The sequence below is a fragment of the Larimichthys crocea genome, chromosome XX (genome assembly GCF_000972845.2).
Source record: "Larimichthys crocea isolate SSNF chromosome XX, L_crocea_2.0, whole genome shotgun sequence".
NCBI lineage: Eukaryota > Metazoa > Chordata > Actinopteri > Sciaenidae > Larimichthys > Larimichthys crocea.
In genome coordinates, this window is record NC_040030.1 from 14,789,546 (window position 1) to 14,806,424 (window position 16,879).

Genomic DNA, 16,879 nt, shown 5'->3' on the forward strand with positions numbered 1-16,879 from the left:
TAAAGAGAAACACAATGATTCTCATTTTCAGGTGATAACGCACTAATGAATATTGTATATATATAAATACTAAATCTGTCACACCGGACCTTTAAATAACAAACACTGATGTTGTGATTGTGTAATATTACAGTACAGTATTTACACGGTGTCTTAAGAATAAAATAAATAATAATTTTTTGGTCTCACAGGACATTAAAAGCAGCACAAGAGAGGGAGCGATGGCGAGGGCGAGGGGCGTGGAGGCTGATCAGGAAAACAATCCAGATGGTGGCAGAAGGGGTTTGGGTGGAGTAAGGGTGGTGAGTGGACCCGGTGTTCCACAAAAACCTCTTGGGAGTCTGAGAGACTCATAAAAGGGAAACCAATTACACACACACAGCAACAGGAAGAAACAATGTATAATGCATAAGTCATTATCTAAAAAAGGGGGACACAAAGGAGCCAAGAACTAATGGAGAGCAGGACTGGAAGGCTCTTGGCAGGTCAGAACTTCACCACTGAGTCATTAACCTTCTCTTTAGGTGAGTGGACGTGGCTCTGTTGTTGATGCCGAAACCGAAATGTGTCGAATTGTTCCACATCATTGTCATTGACCCTCTCTGATCCTCTGCAGCTGTCTGACCAGCGCCAGCTACTACCACTGAGGGAAGTTTGTTTGTTGAAGTCCTCTGACCTCGCCGCCCCTGTTTACGCCTCCAAGCTTCCCGGACTTCTTCTTCTTCTTTAAAAAAAAAAAAAAAACACGGCAAGGGAGCGTGCCAAGTGTGCCGTGTGGCCTGAGCCAGCACAAACACGCCTGTCATCTGAAGGAGAATGCATCTTTCTCATTTTAAAAAATTTGTCCGTGGGCGTTCGAACTGAGTCCAAACAAAGGAGCAAAAAAAAAAAAAATTGCGAAAGGACTGACTTTGGGGTGGATTGCGTAAGATGTGACTGATATGTTAGGCACCATGCAGAAATGATTACAGCGGGGTGGGAACCTTAAGCCCGAAATAACAAAGCATAAATTAATAAATGTGTGATAACTAAAGTTTTGGTCAGTGGAAACAAAGCTTGGCATGCACATCTAACAGATGTTGAACAAAGTCCAAAATACACTGTACTTTCAGCTTTGTTTTGGTCTCCAACTCCAGATAGGAAAGGACTATTGATTGGCGTTTGACAGTCCGCAATAGCAAGTGTGCGTTCCACCACCACTGCTATGCAACCAGGTCAATTTTCCAGTGACCAAACACGACCTCCAAAACCAGCGGCGGCCAGTCGAACAGCCTACTGAGGTGGTTTTCTTGCCGGGTTCGGCTCCTGGCATCCCAGGTCTAGTTCGGCTGTTGAGGCCGGTTCTGTTGCCGGCTAACAGCAGATTCAGTGCCCATCAGCAAACCAGCAAATATATTGTGTATGAAATCTGATGCAGTTTCACCAAAATTGTTATAAAAATTTGGATTACACTGCTATTCAGATGTTTTAGATCATTCGATGTGCGTGTGTGTTCCTATTTATTACATGTCTTGAGGACACTTCCCTTTATTATTGTTTTGCTGAGGCTGGCAGGGTAGAGTTCAGGTTTATGTATAAATAGAGGAATTCCAGAACAGAACAAGGGTCAGAGAGGTGACATTTAGATTGGGGATATGCTGAGTACTGATGAAGGGAAAAGAAAAACGACAGCCCGTTATCGACTGTATAAGAACCAACGGTTAGAGCTCCTCAGGGAGCCTTTTCTCTGTAACCCCTTTAGTGTTCTGCACTGTTAAACGCTCCTTCTTGTACAAGAATAATAAATTCAACTTAAACTTTGATACTTTGAATCCAGTCCTCCTTATTCAAGGGTTTTTCTTTAAATTCCCGTATCAAAAATCACTGAATAAAGTCATAAAGTTGTGCTTTTGTATAGTAATCACTCATAGACTGGCTCAAACTGGAAGCACCCCGCTCCGGCAGCGTCAGACGAGTGAAAGCGTTTCATCGGATACCACGAAGAACATCTGAAAACACCTTCATGAAAAGTTCTCCCATGTTTTGCCTCCCTCTGATAATTCCCCCACACTCCCTTACTCTTCTTTTTCTCATTGTGTAAGAGCTTTAAACCGCAGGGCGACAAACTTCCTCGCTGAACAAAGGATTCGCTGTATCTGTCTCGCTCCGTCAAGGTAGTCTGCTCTTTGTTTGCCGCACTAACAAGGTCGGTGTCATCTCGTCGGATCTTTTTTGCCGTAACGGGAACAATTTCCTCCAGAGCCATGTAAGGAGCAGGGCCGAGGTTGACACCCCAGGATGTTGTGCTGAATGTATTCCTGTCAGGGTGGGACCACGTCGCTGAGGACAACAAGGCCGCTGACCTGCTGTTCTTTAGTCTCGTCACGCTTTGACAGCGAGGTTCAACGCAGTCCAGTTTGTTCCCCGACCTCGCATCTGAGGTTCTGTCTGCTCCGTCACTCCCTCTGCTGCAGATCTAACAACAACGAACCTACAGATAAATGACGCTCATGATGCCAGGGTGGGATATTTCACCAACTGATGGTCAGACTGGTGTGAAATTTACTGTGAATCACCAAAAACTTACTAAAACGCACATTTTTATGAGTTTTCAAGTAGAAATCAAGGTTTTCAAGGCTGCTCAAGGTGACAAACCCATAAAAATTCACTAAGACAGCCGATGTTTTGCCAGCTGTATGTGTCCAGAACGCAGAATCAAGTACTTCCCCTCCTCCTCCTCCACCTCCTCTTCTTGTTGTTGTCATCACCTTAAGCTCCGTAACACTCGGCAGTGCCTCCACCCAGAGGAGCTATGAGGACGGACAGGAAGTCTAATTCTAGACCACTTCCTGCATGACATTCCTGACCCGGGCTGCCTTCCTGCCAGACTCTTAAATCTATGGCTGCTCCGGTGAACGTAAACGTACGTACAGAGAGAATAATGTTTGAAATATTTAAGGTGCTAATATGTTCAATTAAAAAAACAAAACATTTAAACTCCAATTTGTTTTAAATCCACTTATTTTATTGGTACCCTTCAATCAGGTGCATAGAACGAGAGTTCACGTGAATAACATTTATAACAAAGTGACAGACTGAGAGGTGGAAAAAGAACAGACGACAGAACTACATTCATATTTTAGACACAACAGCGGTTTAAATATGTAAATACACGGGTTGATTACACTTCGAACCTCAGCGACACGAGCTGTGAAGAAGATCAGAAACAGATTTTGCACATTTTAAAGAAATCTGGCGGCTCCGAGGCACAAAAACCAACTTCCACTTCGACTGCATCCCAAACATTATTTCACCAAACCGACGGAGAAAAGGTCCCATTCCAACACCAGCTATACTTCTATATTTTTAATATCTCGTAGTGTTTTTTGATACATTCTAATTAGTTTAGTAGAGTTAAACATTTCCTTCTCCTTCGATATTCATTAGTGTATCTATACATTGTTTTTTTTTTTTTAATCCTTCCAGTTATGATACAAAAATACAATATGAATCTAAATATGTGTAAATTATATAGAAGCTACAAGAGAAAATTCACCTCAGTGACTCAAAGTGACCAAATAATAATGTGCCGACGAAGGCGCGGGCGGCTGATCGCCACAAAACAAACAAACAAACAAACAAACAAACAAACAAACAAACAAACAAAAAGTCAAAATAAAACCTGAATTTCCACAAAAACTAAAAATATTCGAATGGAAACTGAAACTGGACAAATAAAAAAAACACCAACAGTCATGATTGGATTCAGATTAAAAGAAATAAACGATAATATCTCCCAAACATTTTGCTGTGACGTGTTTAGAATCCGTTGACATGTTGTTACAGGATGCTCTCCCTCAGGTTCTTGCCGTCGGATGCGTTCGACGTCTGACTCTCGGCCGATGTTCGGTTCCACGTGTGAAAGTCCAAAAGAGCCTGGTTGAGTTTCTCCATCCAGTCCAGTCGTTCCTGTTTGGTGTCGGCTGAAAACCAGCACCTGAACGAGAACGACACCGGTCAAGTTCACAAACACCAACAGCCCTGTCTCCATAAGTCCCCATGTTAAAAACTTCACAGCAGAAATAAACATGTTTACAGCCTGGTACAAAAAACAGTTTTGGTCTCTGTAGCTAATTTCCCCGTTCATGACAACTGTACTGAGGGTGAATTTATATACAACTCACCTGTTCACATTATATTAAGGCTTAAAGTTATGCAGGATTAAGAGCGTGGACGCTTTGATTGACAGGTGGGCGGCTTGTTTGAGCAACCAGGCAACATTCATGCCACTCCGCTCCACGGCTTAGCCGTGAGATCGCTGCACTGTGTAATCCTTTGGGCAGACGGGCTGGATTAAAACTACTTCCAGGATGTTTCATGCATGACTGGAAAAAAATAGTCTCTAAATTTCCAGGATTTCCAGGAGGCGTGAGAACACTTCAGGCACTTCAAGTGGACGAGCTCTCAGACACTTAAACATAAAAACAGGAAAATCATTCTACTCTGGTGAACCTGAGGGGAGACGACAGCTGCTGTTTCCTCTAAACACACTAAAAAACGTCTTTCAAACTGTGTTAAAAATCTTTTTTTTGCTGTTTTAAAAAACAGATTCGTCGACTCAGTCCGGTCGCTGATGTCACAGAAGGCGTTTCCCGTCAACTGTCAGAAGCACGACGCCCTCTGTGACATCACCGGCCGAGTGTAGGCAGGAGAGCAACATGCTTCATCCGCACTGGAAACAACAGAGACAAAATTATTCAAACAGACTCTGAGCGTTTTCGATATTGTGCAACTCAAAAATGACGTGGATCAACGCCTGGTTGCTCAAACAAGCCGCCCACCTGTCAATCAAAGCGTCCACGCTCTTAATCCTGCATAACTTTAAGCCTTAATATAATGTGAACAGGTGAGTTGTATATAAATTCACCCTCAGTACAGTTGTCATGAACGGGGAAATTAGCTACAGAGACCAAAACTGTTTTTTGTACCAGGCTGGCAAGATCTGGTCATTTTATGGTTTGGAGCTCGTAACAATAACGTCTCTACCTCCCAAACATCTCACGTCAGAGTTCATATCTTACTTGGCCATGGATTCCTGGCTGTCGTCCTGCTGCTGCTGCTGGATGTTGCTCACCAGCTCGAAGGTGAAAGGTCGAGCACACGAGTCTCTCTTCACGGGTCTGACAGACTGACTGTGGGAGCTGGACAGAGAGATGCTGCCCTCTGCGTCCTGGGAGGTGAAAACACAATTAAAATATTGAAGCTGCAAGCAGCGATGGTCGGGCCCTCGCACATGTCGAACGTCGAAATGTGCGCATGTTGAAATAACCGCAAGAAGTTTCAGACAGCTCTGAGAAGGTGCTTCCTGCCGATTTCTTCTTTGAATCTTTTTATGGATCGCCACGCCCACACCGTTTCCTTAAAATGCATAATTTTGATAACTTTTACTCAGGAAGTCTATGTGAACACACCTACCAAGTTTGAAGTCCATGAGATAAAATCCCTAGGAGGAGTTCGTTCAAACATGACCCCTTCTCAACCAGCCCGAAACAGCAAAAATGGTGATTTTCATTCTTGAATATCTCACTTCCTGTTCATTGTAGCCCATTGCTCCAAGAGACTTTTTTGTAGGTATTGCAATGTTCTACAATTCGGCTGAGTTTCATAATTCTGTGTCCAAAACTGTGGCGGGGCTGTTCCAAAGAAAAATCCCAGGGGTGCTATAGAGCATTTTTACCCCGCCTTCTCATTAATTGTGCATAATACTGCTCTTAACAACCACATGAAGTTTCAGACAGCTCTGAGGAAGTATATGAGAGCCCAACACTTTTGTGTGTGTTTTTTTTTTTCCCGAAAAAAATCGTCAGTGTCGACTTTGACACGCCGTCACGGCCACGCCCTCTGATGAAAAGTTGAGATTTTCATAACTTTTCATTGTCGAGGCCTTGAGAACGGACACGCCAAGTTTTAAGCACATCGGATAAAATCCCTAGAAGGAGTTCGTTCAAATGCGACCCCTGGAAACGACCCCAAAAACACGAAACGTCCAAATTTGACAAAAATTGGACGTCGTACGCTTCACTGTAGCCCGGGGCACCAAGAGACTTTTTTGTGCGTCCCGGCATGTTACATACACCCTCCAAATTTTGTACACGTGGATGAAACCGTGGCGAGGGGCCCCTCCGAAAACACACACCTGGGTGACGCTGTCGAGCCATATGCGTACGACCCCCAAAATGCGTAATTTCACGGCCGACTTTGGGGGGGTAGGCAAATTTTCGGGAGTTTTCGAGGGGATATGGGCCGTTGGAAATGCGATTTACTTTTAAACGTCGTTCAGCGTTCGAAATCCAATAGGGCCTCGCCCCAGCGTGCCGTGCTCGGGCCCTAAAAATCAACAACATGGACTTCAAGTAGCTTCAGTCTGCAGGTCCGTCCATACCTTAGCTTCTTTGTCGTTGGGATGGTTCCAGTAAAACATGTTGCACCCGTCCAGGACAAAGTAGCGGCGATGCCACACCCCGTATCCACTGATCAACTCAAACATCGTCTGCAGACAGAAGCACAGTTCAGAACAAAAAAAGACAGGAGGGCTGCCGCTGCTGCGTTCACGCCTCGATCCTCACACATCTACTGACCAGGAAGCCTTGGTGCTGCACGTTGGAGTGACTCTCGCTGTCCAGGCGCAGGTAGATGTTGCCCTCTAGAGGAGACAGAAAAGGCACCTGCAGCAGTCGAAAGAGGAGGAGGGAGAAGGAACAAGACGGTTAAACGGACGGGACGAAGCGAAAGAAGCAAAACAGGAAACGACGTCATCTTGTTTTTGTAACGGAAAGCTACTGATGCGGACAAACTGTGACCAGATGTGTGCAGACGGAGAGAGAATCTTGTGCTTTAGATTTTTAGACACACTCTACAGGACGGGTGAAATCAATGCTTGATTAAGTCATTTCTAAGCTGCTATTTTCCTCCCAGTGACGTCACGTCACGTGACGTCACTGGGAGGAAAATAGCAGCTTAGAAATGTGTGTGTACCAGCAAGTAAAGATCTTTCAACCACTGTGTCATTCCACAACAAATACACGGATTATAGTCAGAGACGATCGAGCGAGGCGGAGGTTAATTCAGTTTTTGGGTTAGTCAGGGTGAAACCTTTTCCTGAAACTCATCTCCCAGCAGCCTCCTGATTTTGCCTTCAAGTTTCATCTGAGAGGAAGAAGACAGAGAGACGTGTTACATCACCAGTGAGCACCACCCGTGTGTGGAAACATGAATCAGACATGAATAAAAAGACGTGCGACGCGTCTGCAGCGCTGTGCTTCTTCTCCCAAACTCTGGTCCTAATACGTCAAACCTTTAATTCCCGCGTCACAGATCTTTACCTTGTCCAGAGGGAACTTGCTGTGTCCCAGCGAGGTCAGGGTGATCTTATGAGAGCCGACCAAACAGAAGTTGCTGGAGCGTCGAGTGTTGAGAGCGGGAAGAGCGGCAGCTGGACGGCAGAGAGCAGACGAGCATGAACATCCTGACCGCTGACGGGCGGTTACGCTTCAGTGATAATAAAACAAATAAAAACCGGACTCACGCGTCAGACTGTTACTGGATCTCTGTCGGAAAACAAACACAAGGTTCATGAGAAGCGTCGGCGAGACGTGGAACATGTCGCACACTGAAACAGGCCGGATACTCACCGTGATCGTGTTCAGGAGCTTTCTCGGTGTGACCTGAAAACAAACAGGACATACGTCAATTCAACCGTCTCACACACAAACGCACAGAGTTCATTATTAAATCAACACACTCACCCGTGACTTGGTGGTGGCTCGGTCCATGCTGCAGTTACCGCCAGACGTGTGCGACTGGACGGCGTAAAAATAAACACAATAAAACATCCGAACGTCAGATCTGAGAATTAAACAACTGGAAAATAAATGAAATGTCAGATATTCATTGTATTCAGTCATAAAACGACCAACGCTGCGTCATCGCAGATCAAAGCTTCTTAACAAGACGCCGTAGAAGAAGTGGAGTTAATGTCAAGAGAGCTTAGAAGAACCTGAGAGCCTGTTCGACATTTGACTATATTTAATTCTGAAAGGTCGACGTTGTTTTCCCGGGGGAAGGAAGGAGCAACGTTTAGCTCCAAATTTACCAAAACTGTTCTGTGAGATGTTTCTTCTGCTGAGATCTAAAGTTTATTTTAATTTCTCTCTCAAACAAACTGAACTTCTCTCTGTCGTGATTTTGCAGCACGGGTTGAAGTCAGACTCAGCCGTTCAATCTGGCAAAACCTGCGTGAGCTTCAAGTCTGGGGAGACGACTCTACAGTGTTTTGAATGTGGACCGCATTACCAACTTTTAACCACAAGTAAAGTTACGTGTTGTTCCTTTAAATAATAAAAAGAAAGAGTCTACATTTGATTTCAGTTACACGTAACAAAGAACGGCCGCTCACCAGGCTGTAGACTTCCACGTCGATTTCAAACGAGGAGCGGATGTCCTTCCTGACACGGCAAACAGACAGAGCAAGTTAAACACTTGGCATCAATCAGATTTGTGGCGGCGGATGAACGGCGGCTTACAGAGTGACCGATGTCGGGAAGGAGATGGTGTCTCCGTTCTGAGCGTCGGCGGCCGTGGCCAGCGGGGTGGCGACGATGTTGCAGGGCCCGTAGCGGATCAGGACGAAGAAGTAATGACTCGGACGACCTGGACAGGTGAACACGAACAGAATCTGTCGGCGTCGTGCTCGTTACGCTCTGAACTATGAAAACGGTTAAACTGCCGTGCTACCTGTGCGGTTGTGTGAGGAGCAAACGAACTCGACTTTGAGAGGCAGCTGGATGTTTGTGATGCCGACGGTGCCTCTGCAGGGCTGCTGGGAAACGTAGTCCTCTGCTGACGTCTCTCCTGACTCGGAGTTCCTTTCCTCCCTCAGCCTGGACACCTCTGCCAGCAGAGCCGAGCGCTTCTCACCTGAACCAGACAAAAAACTTGGAGACTTAGCCCTGCTTTGAATTATAACGATTAATGTAAATAAATAAATGTACATACAGGAGACGAGCAGCAGCTTCTCAGCTTCAGCCTCCTCCAGCGAGCCTCGTCCGTGCTCTTCGTCGGTGCAGCAGCTCAGAGCCTGCAGCGTCTGGTTCATGACGCTCTGCAGCTTCCCCGCTTCTTCGTTAAGAGCCTGAACAAAGACAGATTCAGATCTCAGCCTGAATACCGACAGACAGTTAAAGCCTTCTTCAGATGAAAGCGGCGCTACACACCGTGATCTTCTCCTTGGTGTTGACGGACGGTTGAGTTTGTCTGGACTTCTCTGGAGCTCGTCTCTGAACGCCCGGAGTGACGCTCTGGATGGCGGGCTGCTTGCTCTGTCTTTGTGTGCGGTACGCATCGATGCTGTCGACCAGAAGAACAAACATCTCATCTAGACGCAGTGATGCTGCCTGAATTTTTCTTTACCGAGTCGCCAGTTCAAGACCGAGAGTTCAGTCAGAGCTTCACCTGTACAGCGGAGCAGCTTCAGCTGGAGGGGTGGAGGTTTCTTCTGGAGTCAGGAGCAGAGATGGAGGGTTGGACTCCTGGCTCACTGCCAGTCGCTGTGAAAATTAAAATCGTTATTACTCCCCACAAAGCTCCTCTGATGGACGTTGAAGTGAAAGAATCTTACCAGCGGGGTGACCACGGCCTCCACAGACTTGCTGAGAGGAGAGAGGATGCCGCTGGGAGGAAACGTCAGCAGCTCGTCTCCGTTGCTTTCAGGCTTCTGGCTCTCGTCGCGCTCTCTCTCTTTGGCCTCCGCCTCCTCCTCTTCGCTCTTCTCCTTCTCGGACTCCGTGTCCATCTTGTCTTTGTCACCGGAGCAAGCGCCGATGCCGCTGTCGTGGTCCTCGGTGTCGTCGTCGTCCACGCGCTCGCCCTCCATCCTTCCGGCGTATTCCAGCACCTCCTCGAACATCTGGTCGATTATCTCGGCAGTGTTGGTCTCATCGTGAGAGCTCAGTTCGGCGTCTGATAAAAGAAACATTCATGAATTTATCAGGTCACTTTCTGAAACAACGGACAGGTAAGTTTATTCCCAGCTGTGTTTGAAACCTCGAGTCACCGTGTGATTTAGAAAAGCAGAGATTCTCGTGACTTCACCGCGTGTTCCTCGTCTCCTCGGGCAGCCCAGGTGATCACACCGACACCTTCTGACTGTTCTCACCTGACATGCTCGTCTCCGCCCGGGACTCCATGGAGGTGTTGGTCTCAGACAGGGTGGAGTCGTGGATTAACTCGGGCTCCAGGATGAACGTGACTTTCTTTGAGCTTTCTCCTCCCTCCGTCCTGTGAACTTCTTCATCGACGACATCTTGCTCCATTTCCTCCGTCTCCATGCGGTGTTCAGACACCTGGACCTCCGTCAAACCCTCACCTGCATCACATCCGTTAACGTCGGATGATTCGGGCTCTGGAGGCTCGTTCAAAGGCTGAGATACATCGGTTTGTTTCGCTCGGTCGTCTGACTCCTGATCCACGTCTTCTTCTTTTATATCGACTTCCAGGATCTCGTCAGACTGTTGCCGTCTCTCGTCCTCAGGAGAACGTCCTCCTGTGTTCGTCTGCTCTTGTTTTATTGTAGAAATATCTGCGACTTCATAACATCCTTCACTTGACTCCATGTTCCTTTGGTCTTTGGACTGATCTAAACGGCTTCCTGGCTCTGATCCGTCCTCTTCAGGTCTCAGTTTCTCATCTTCAGCAGAGACATCACATTCACTGGCCCCTTCATCTTCCTCCTGTTCTTCAGCTGTGACGGACTCTTCCTCCTTTTGAGGATATCTCCACAACCTTAACTCCTCATCTGTTGAAGCCTCAATCCCCTCTTCACTGTACGAATAACCATCAAGTTCTTCTAATGAAAACACCTCAGACTCGTCCTCTTCACTTGTTTCCTTCGTGTTCGCCTCCTCTGGATGACTCGGCTCCTCGCTGACTGGAGCTCTGGAGGAACTCTGATCGTCGTTAAAAGACAACTTCAACACAGTCTGGGTTTGGGACTGTTCTTCATTTCCGGCTGAAGCCTCGCGCTCGTTCTCCTCCCGGACTTCTTCGCCCTGTTCGGGATTTTGCAGCTGCTCGACGAGAGAGTTTTCACGCTCTACAGATGTTTCACCTGTTGAGAAGGTCTCATATCTTAACACTAGACTGCCTAAACTGTAGTTTACTGTGTACTCAGCCTTCATACGGCAATATTGTGAAAGAGGACCTCCTCTTCAAAAGTACCAACTACTGGACCCTGATTCTCTTGGATAGTTTCTCTTGTCGCTTGGAGAGAAGCGTCAGAAGTCTTACCTGTTCCATCTGAAGATTTCTTCTCTGCACCGGGTGTAAGATTTTCAGTGAAGCTGCCATCTGTCATGTCACCGTCACCATCAGCCTGCGGAGGGAAGAAAATACAAGACACAGAAGTAAATAAACTAAGAGAATACTTGTGAAAACAGGGAACACAAGAGGAAACGAAAAAGAGAGACACCCAAAGCACGAAGATCAGTGTGCACCATCTCATCACGTGAACAGGCGGTCTGCTTTTATACATTTATATATTTTTAGTGTTTATGACCGCCCCGTTCATTCTGCTGAAGTGTCGCCCATGTGTCAAAGCACAAACGTGGCCCAGAGAGTGAAGAGTTATTTGTCACCGACTCACGTCCCAGGGCTGCATGGGAGGCCAATGAACTCTCCGTCTAGACGTAGGAAGCCAGGAGGAGAACGAAGGGCCAGGAGGCGTGCTTCCCTGCCGACGTTTACACGAGCTGACGTGTGAATAAATCTCAAAACAAACCGAAACATTCTTGAAACAGAGAGTGATCATCGCGATCGCACACCCACCTGAGTTAACGAGGGGTCGGAGCTGCTCCGCTTCAGCCAGGCGTTCTCACTGATTGGTTGAAACTGCAGCTGGCTCAACTCTTGCTCGCGCTCCTGATCAGTGAAACCACATCACACGTCAGAACTCGACAGGTTTATGGTTTTAACAATATATTAATGAGGTCGTTGTCTTGGCTGATATCGCGACCTGGACCCAGAGAGGTGTTGATTGCAGTACCAACCTGGCGTAGGCGAGAAGCCTGCTTGGAGCTCGGGGTCGTAGTTCCCTGGAGTTTCTGCTGAATGCCGGACACAAAGTTGGTGCAGGAGCGAGGGCAGGGATTGGCCGGGCTCGTTATGGGGCCGGGAGTAGCCTGGAAGACCAGAGGCGCTTCGAAGCGCTCCACCCGCTGATGAAATTCTCCTTCACCTGGAGGGAAAACGTGAAGAAAAATTTATTTAAATTGAACATTTTGGACGCGATATCAAGGCGATGTATTTGTTCTGGCTAGAACATATGAGACAGGATCCGTGCTGCAGGTGTCCACCAACTCACCGAGGAGATGCTCTCTGAATCTCTTCTCGTGGATGATGATGGACGGGCTGTCAGCTCCGGGATCAGACAGACAGCGCTGGGCCAGAGGAGCTCCTCCTAAAAACAACAAACACTTCCTTGTCAGACTGCGTCTGCTCGACGCGTTGACGACAGCTCTTATCTTGCACGCAGATAATCCAGCTCGACTGTTGATCTTGGCTGTGGCATGTCGGAGTCTTGAACCGCGTCACAGACCCCGCCAAAACAAACAGACATGAACAGATAGATAATGCAGACAGGGTTACCGTCTCGTCTCTGGGTGAGCTGTTGGACTCTGGACCGGACTGACGGGACCATCGGCGTGTCCGGCTTCGTCTCCAGCTCAGTTAGGCGTCCAGAGGAGGAGGAGGCTGCTTTAGGACTGCGGTTCTCCTGACCGCCTGCTCCCAGACGCCGCCGCTTCTGTCCATCGTTTCCCTCTGAAAGAAAGAACACAAATCACACTGCAAAGACTGTGCAGACACGACGCATTCATACATCCTTGCGACACAGAAACAGACCTGACGGCGAGGAGAAGACGTTGTCTTCAGAGTCGGACAGAGGAGCTCTCGGCCTCTTCAGGTTGACGCCGTCTTCAGCGTCCATGCTGAGCTGCAAACACAGAGACATGACCAGGCTGGACATTGTCCTATTCTATTTTTAATGTTGTCTTCTTGTCATTTTATAAACTTTTATGATTCTTTTTGCTTGTTTTTGTTATTTGCTGTCTACTTTTATTTATTGTAAGGTGTCCTCGGGTGACAGAAAGGCACCTGTGAAATAAAATGTATTATTATTATTCATATTATTGATACAAGGAGGTCAACTGTCAGAATCAAAGCCACTTTACTTTACAGACTCAAAAAATACATTTGCACTGTGTACAGTCTAATGTTTACATATTTCATTGTTGATTGTACATGTACACTGTAAATCCTGTCCATACTGCCATATTACCATACTTATATTTATACTAATAACCTCACAGATCTTTTGCTTGTATATACTTTTAGATTTGTATATTTTTATTCTCTATATATATATATATTTTTTTTTATATACTTTTATTTTACTATACTCCGTGTCCATGCTGTTTTGGACAAGAGAGAACGTAATTTCGATGCTCTGTATGTCCTGTACATAGCAGCATTGACAATAAAGTTGACTTTGAGAAATACTATAATAAAATTTTTTTTTAACATATAACATGTTTAATTATGAAATAAAACCGTTTTCTTAGCGTTTAAAGTGCTGTGCTTTTATTTTGAAGGTCTGAATTAATACAGGTTAACACCACAGTGACCAAAGCTAACATGAAACCCGACCGTGTTTGGGCCCCGCGGGCCGCACTTTGGACACCTCCCGAGCCTTAAACCGGGTTAAAATAAACCGTGACAACTCCCCGACACACACTCACAGAAACTTCCTCACATTATTTTACTTATGTGAACAAAAAAAAAGCGACCTGTCATCGAGCTAGCCCGGGTTAGCACGGAGCTAACGTTCTATCCCATCTAAACAAGCGCAGCCGTTTGAGCGTTAGCCTAGCCTAGCCTAGCAGGACCGAGCAGCCGTTGGTCGCCTCACCTGACAAAATGTCGCCGGTGTAAAAACCGTTACCGTGTTAACGAAGCAGCTCGACGCCGACTGAAGAGAAAAACCAGCAGCTTCTTGTTGTTTCACAACTTTCTGTCTCCTCCTCCAAACTTTGAATTTCAGCGGGTCTTCTGACGTTACACACACACACAACAACCGGCTCAGTCCCGTAAATACTCCTCCTCCTCCGGACAGCGCAAGATCTGATCCGGAGTCAGCTCAAACTGAGGCGGGCCTGTTCTGAGCGCGATTCATAATCTGTAAATCTGACTCCAGGTCTGTTCCCGCCGAGCGTACTGGTTTACCGTAGTGATAGGAGTAAACGCGCAAACCAAGATTCCATTGCTACTCTTCCCCCACATACCGACGTGTATTTAAAGGTGTGGCACGCAGTTTTAACATTGTTAATAACTGATAATAAGATATAAGACATTAAATTAAAAATACACTGCGCAAAAAAATGAAAGGAACACTTTGAAAACACATCAGATCTCAACAGGAAAAGAAATCATTTTGGCTGTATTATGGCATACATTTGGAATTTTTTGGCATTAAGAAAGCCTTTTGGCTTAACTGTGGTATGATTAGGGTTATCCATAATAGATAAGGAGGCGGCAACAATATATTGCTGAGTTAAGGCATGTTTATGGCAAGCCAGAAGACTGGAAACAGCTGATTTGGGGCTCTTCTGGGACATTTATGGCTATATTTTGGAAGTCCACAATTTGTTTTTATGGTGAATTTTGGCTCCCTTTTGGTATGACTTTGGTTTTCCTAATTTGGGCCATTTATGGCCCAGACATCCACCCGTAACCTTGCCAAAACGACAAGCCAGATTTGGGCCAAAGCGAAGCCAAAAGATTTTTGATATCTGGGTAATGTGTTAAGAACGAAAGGACGCCACATCATTAATGGAAATGAAAACTATCAACCCACGGAGGGCTGAATTCAAAGACACCCTACCAAAATGTCTTTGTAGCAACTCATAACGGTAATCAGTAGTTTGTATGGCCTCCACGTACTTGTATACATGCCGGACAACGTCGGGGCATGCTCCTAATGAGACGACGGATGGTGTCCTGGGGGATCTCCTCCCAGATCTGGACCAGGGCATCACTGAGCTCCTGGACAGTCTGAGGTGCAACCTGGTGGTCCATGTCCAAGAGGTGTTCTATTGGATTTAGGTCAGTCGAGCATAGGGGCCAGTCAATGGTATCAATTCCTTCATCCTCCAGGAACTGCCTGCATACTCTTACCATATGAGGCTGGGCATTGTTGTGCACCAGGAGGAAACCAGGATCCGCTGCACCAGCATGGGGTCTGACAATGGGTTCAAAGATTTCATAGTGATACCTAATAGCAGTCAGGGTGCTGTTGTCTAACCTGTGCGTCCTTCCTATGCCTCCCAAGACCATCACTGACCCACCACCGAACCGGTCATGCTGAATGATGTTGCAGGCAGCATAACGTTCTCCATGGTGTCTCCAGACCTGTTCATGTCCATCACTTGTGCTCAGGCTGAACCTGTGAAATCGCAGGGCGCCAGTGGCGGATCTGCCAATTGTGGTGATCTGTGGTAAATGCCAGTCGAGCTCCATGGTGCCAGGCGGTGAGCACAGGGTCCAGTACAGGACGTCAGGCCCTCATGAAGTCTTTATGATTGTTTGGTCAGAGACATTCACACCAGTGGCCTCCTGTAGGTCTTTGTAGGGCTCTGGCAGTGCTCATCCTGTTCCTCCTTGCACAAAGGAGCAGATACTGGTCCTGCTGATGGGTTAATGACCGTCTACGGCCCTGTCCAGCTCTCCTAGATTAACCGACCATCTCCTGGAATCTCCTCCATATAATATATAAAATGTAATATATTTAAATATAGTTTATATAACTCTGTGATGTTTGATGCCTGCAGGTTTGTAAGTACAGAGGCAGGTAAACTAGTTTAACCACCTTGATGATAGATACAGCTGATGTGAAAATACAGGAGTAAACTCTCTTTTCAAAGAGTTTAGTTGGGTCACAGTGAAAGCTGAAGCCCAAAAACTTTAAAGTTTTCCCAGCAACTTTAAGCCTTCTGCATTGTTTTCATTAGTGTGTTATCACCTGAAAATGAGAATCGTTGTGTTTCCCTTTATATCTACAGTGAGAGTGAATGTTTTTCCTACATGGTTGGGAGGAGAGGGTGAGGTGTGAGTATTCATTTGGTTGCAACTTCACCACTAGGTGTCACTAAGTCCAACACACTGGACCTTTAATGTGTCACATAAACGAATGTAAACCATCTCCATAAGTCCCCATGTTCAAATGTCCAACTTCACAGCAGAAATAAACATGTTTACAGCCTGGTACAAAAAACAGTTTTTCCCCATTTATGACAACTGTACTGAGGGTGAATTTTTATACAACTCACCTGTTCAAAAGACGCTTTGATTGACAGGTGGGTGTCGTTACAGGTGACTCATTAGAGCACCCAGCCTGCCTCGATCCACGTCTTTGCCAATATTTAGATTAGGCAGGACAGTCCTGTGGGTGACGTCACGGATACTCTGTCCATTCTTTATACCTTCATAGTTCTGCATAATCTCTGGCTTCACAGGTCTTATACTACAATCTAAAGTCCTCCTTGAGGTGTTTGAGAAGTGATCTTTAGACCGATCACTAGGTGCTGCAACACTGACACGTTCTATTAACCGGCAAGGTCAAGAACTGTTTATTATACTGTACATATACTTACACTGAGACTATATGAGCAGCTCTAGGACGTCCAGTGATCAGAGAAAATCACTTATGACAGATCAAAATATATAAAATATAATACTTCTGTCTGATCTCCACATTTTAAAAAGGAATAAAAACACTCGCACACGTCGGGAC

General features: G+C 46.1%; 1 protein-coding gene and 1 long non-coding RNA gene across 7 annotated transcripts; one reads left to right on the forward strand and one right to left on the reverse strand.

The window, feature by feature from the left end:
• The first annotated feature begins 86 nt into the window (after positions 1 to 86).
• LOC109141934 (uncharacterized) lies at positions 87 to 721 on the forward strand. The gene is made up of 2 exons (XR_002042869.2): positions 87 to 524; positions 617 to 721. It is a non-coding gene; the product is annotated as an uncharacterized LOC109141934 (long non-coding RNA).
• A 2,930-nt stretch (positions 722 to 3,651) lies between these two features.
• Positions 3,652 to 14,228, reverse strand: anln2 (anillin, actin binding protein 2). 6 transcript variants are annotated; one of them, XM_027272396.1, is made up of 25 exons: positions 14,033 to 14,228; positions 12,934 to 13,024; positions 12,679 to 12,852; positions 12,395 to 12,490; positions 12,081 to 12,268; positions 11,860 to 11,952; positions 11,678 to 11,764; positions 11,323 to 11,410; positions 10,193 to 11,143; positions 9,656 to 9,996; positions 9,490 to 9,584; positions 9,252 to 9,384; positions 9,034 to 9,169; positions 8,773 to 8,955; positions 8,562 to 8,688; positions 8,435 to 8,483; positions 7,785 to 7,838; positions 7,671 to 7,703; positions 7,565 to 7,586; positions 7,362 to 7,471; positions 7,132 to 7,185; positions 6,618 to 6,704; positions 6,422 to 6,529; positions 5,061 to 5,209; positions 3,652 to 3,976 (listed from the first exon to the last, which is right to left on the reverse strand). In XM_027272396.1, exons 2-25 carry the CDS (start codon positions 13,016 to 13,018, stop codon positions 3,820 to 3,822), a joined length of 3,600 nt encoding a protein of 1,199 aa, XP_027128197.1. In that variant the 5' UTR covers positions 13,019 to 13,024; positions 14,033 to 14,228; the 3' UTR covers positions 3,652 to 3,819. The 6 variants fall into 6 exon arrangements, with proteins under 6 accessions (XP_027128197.1, XP_027128198.1, XP_027128196.1 ...); XM_027272397.1 differs by having other exon boundaries at positions 11,323 to 11,407; positions 14,000 to 14,228; XM_027272395.1 differs by having other exon boundaries at positions 14,000 to 14,228.
• Between the last annotated feature and the right edge of the window lie 2,651 nt (positions 14,229 to 16,879).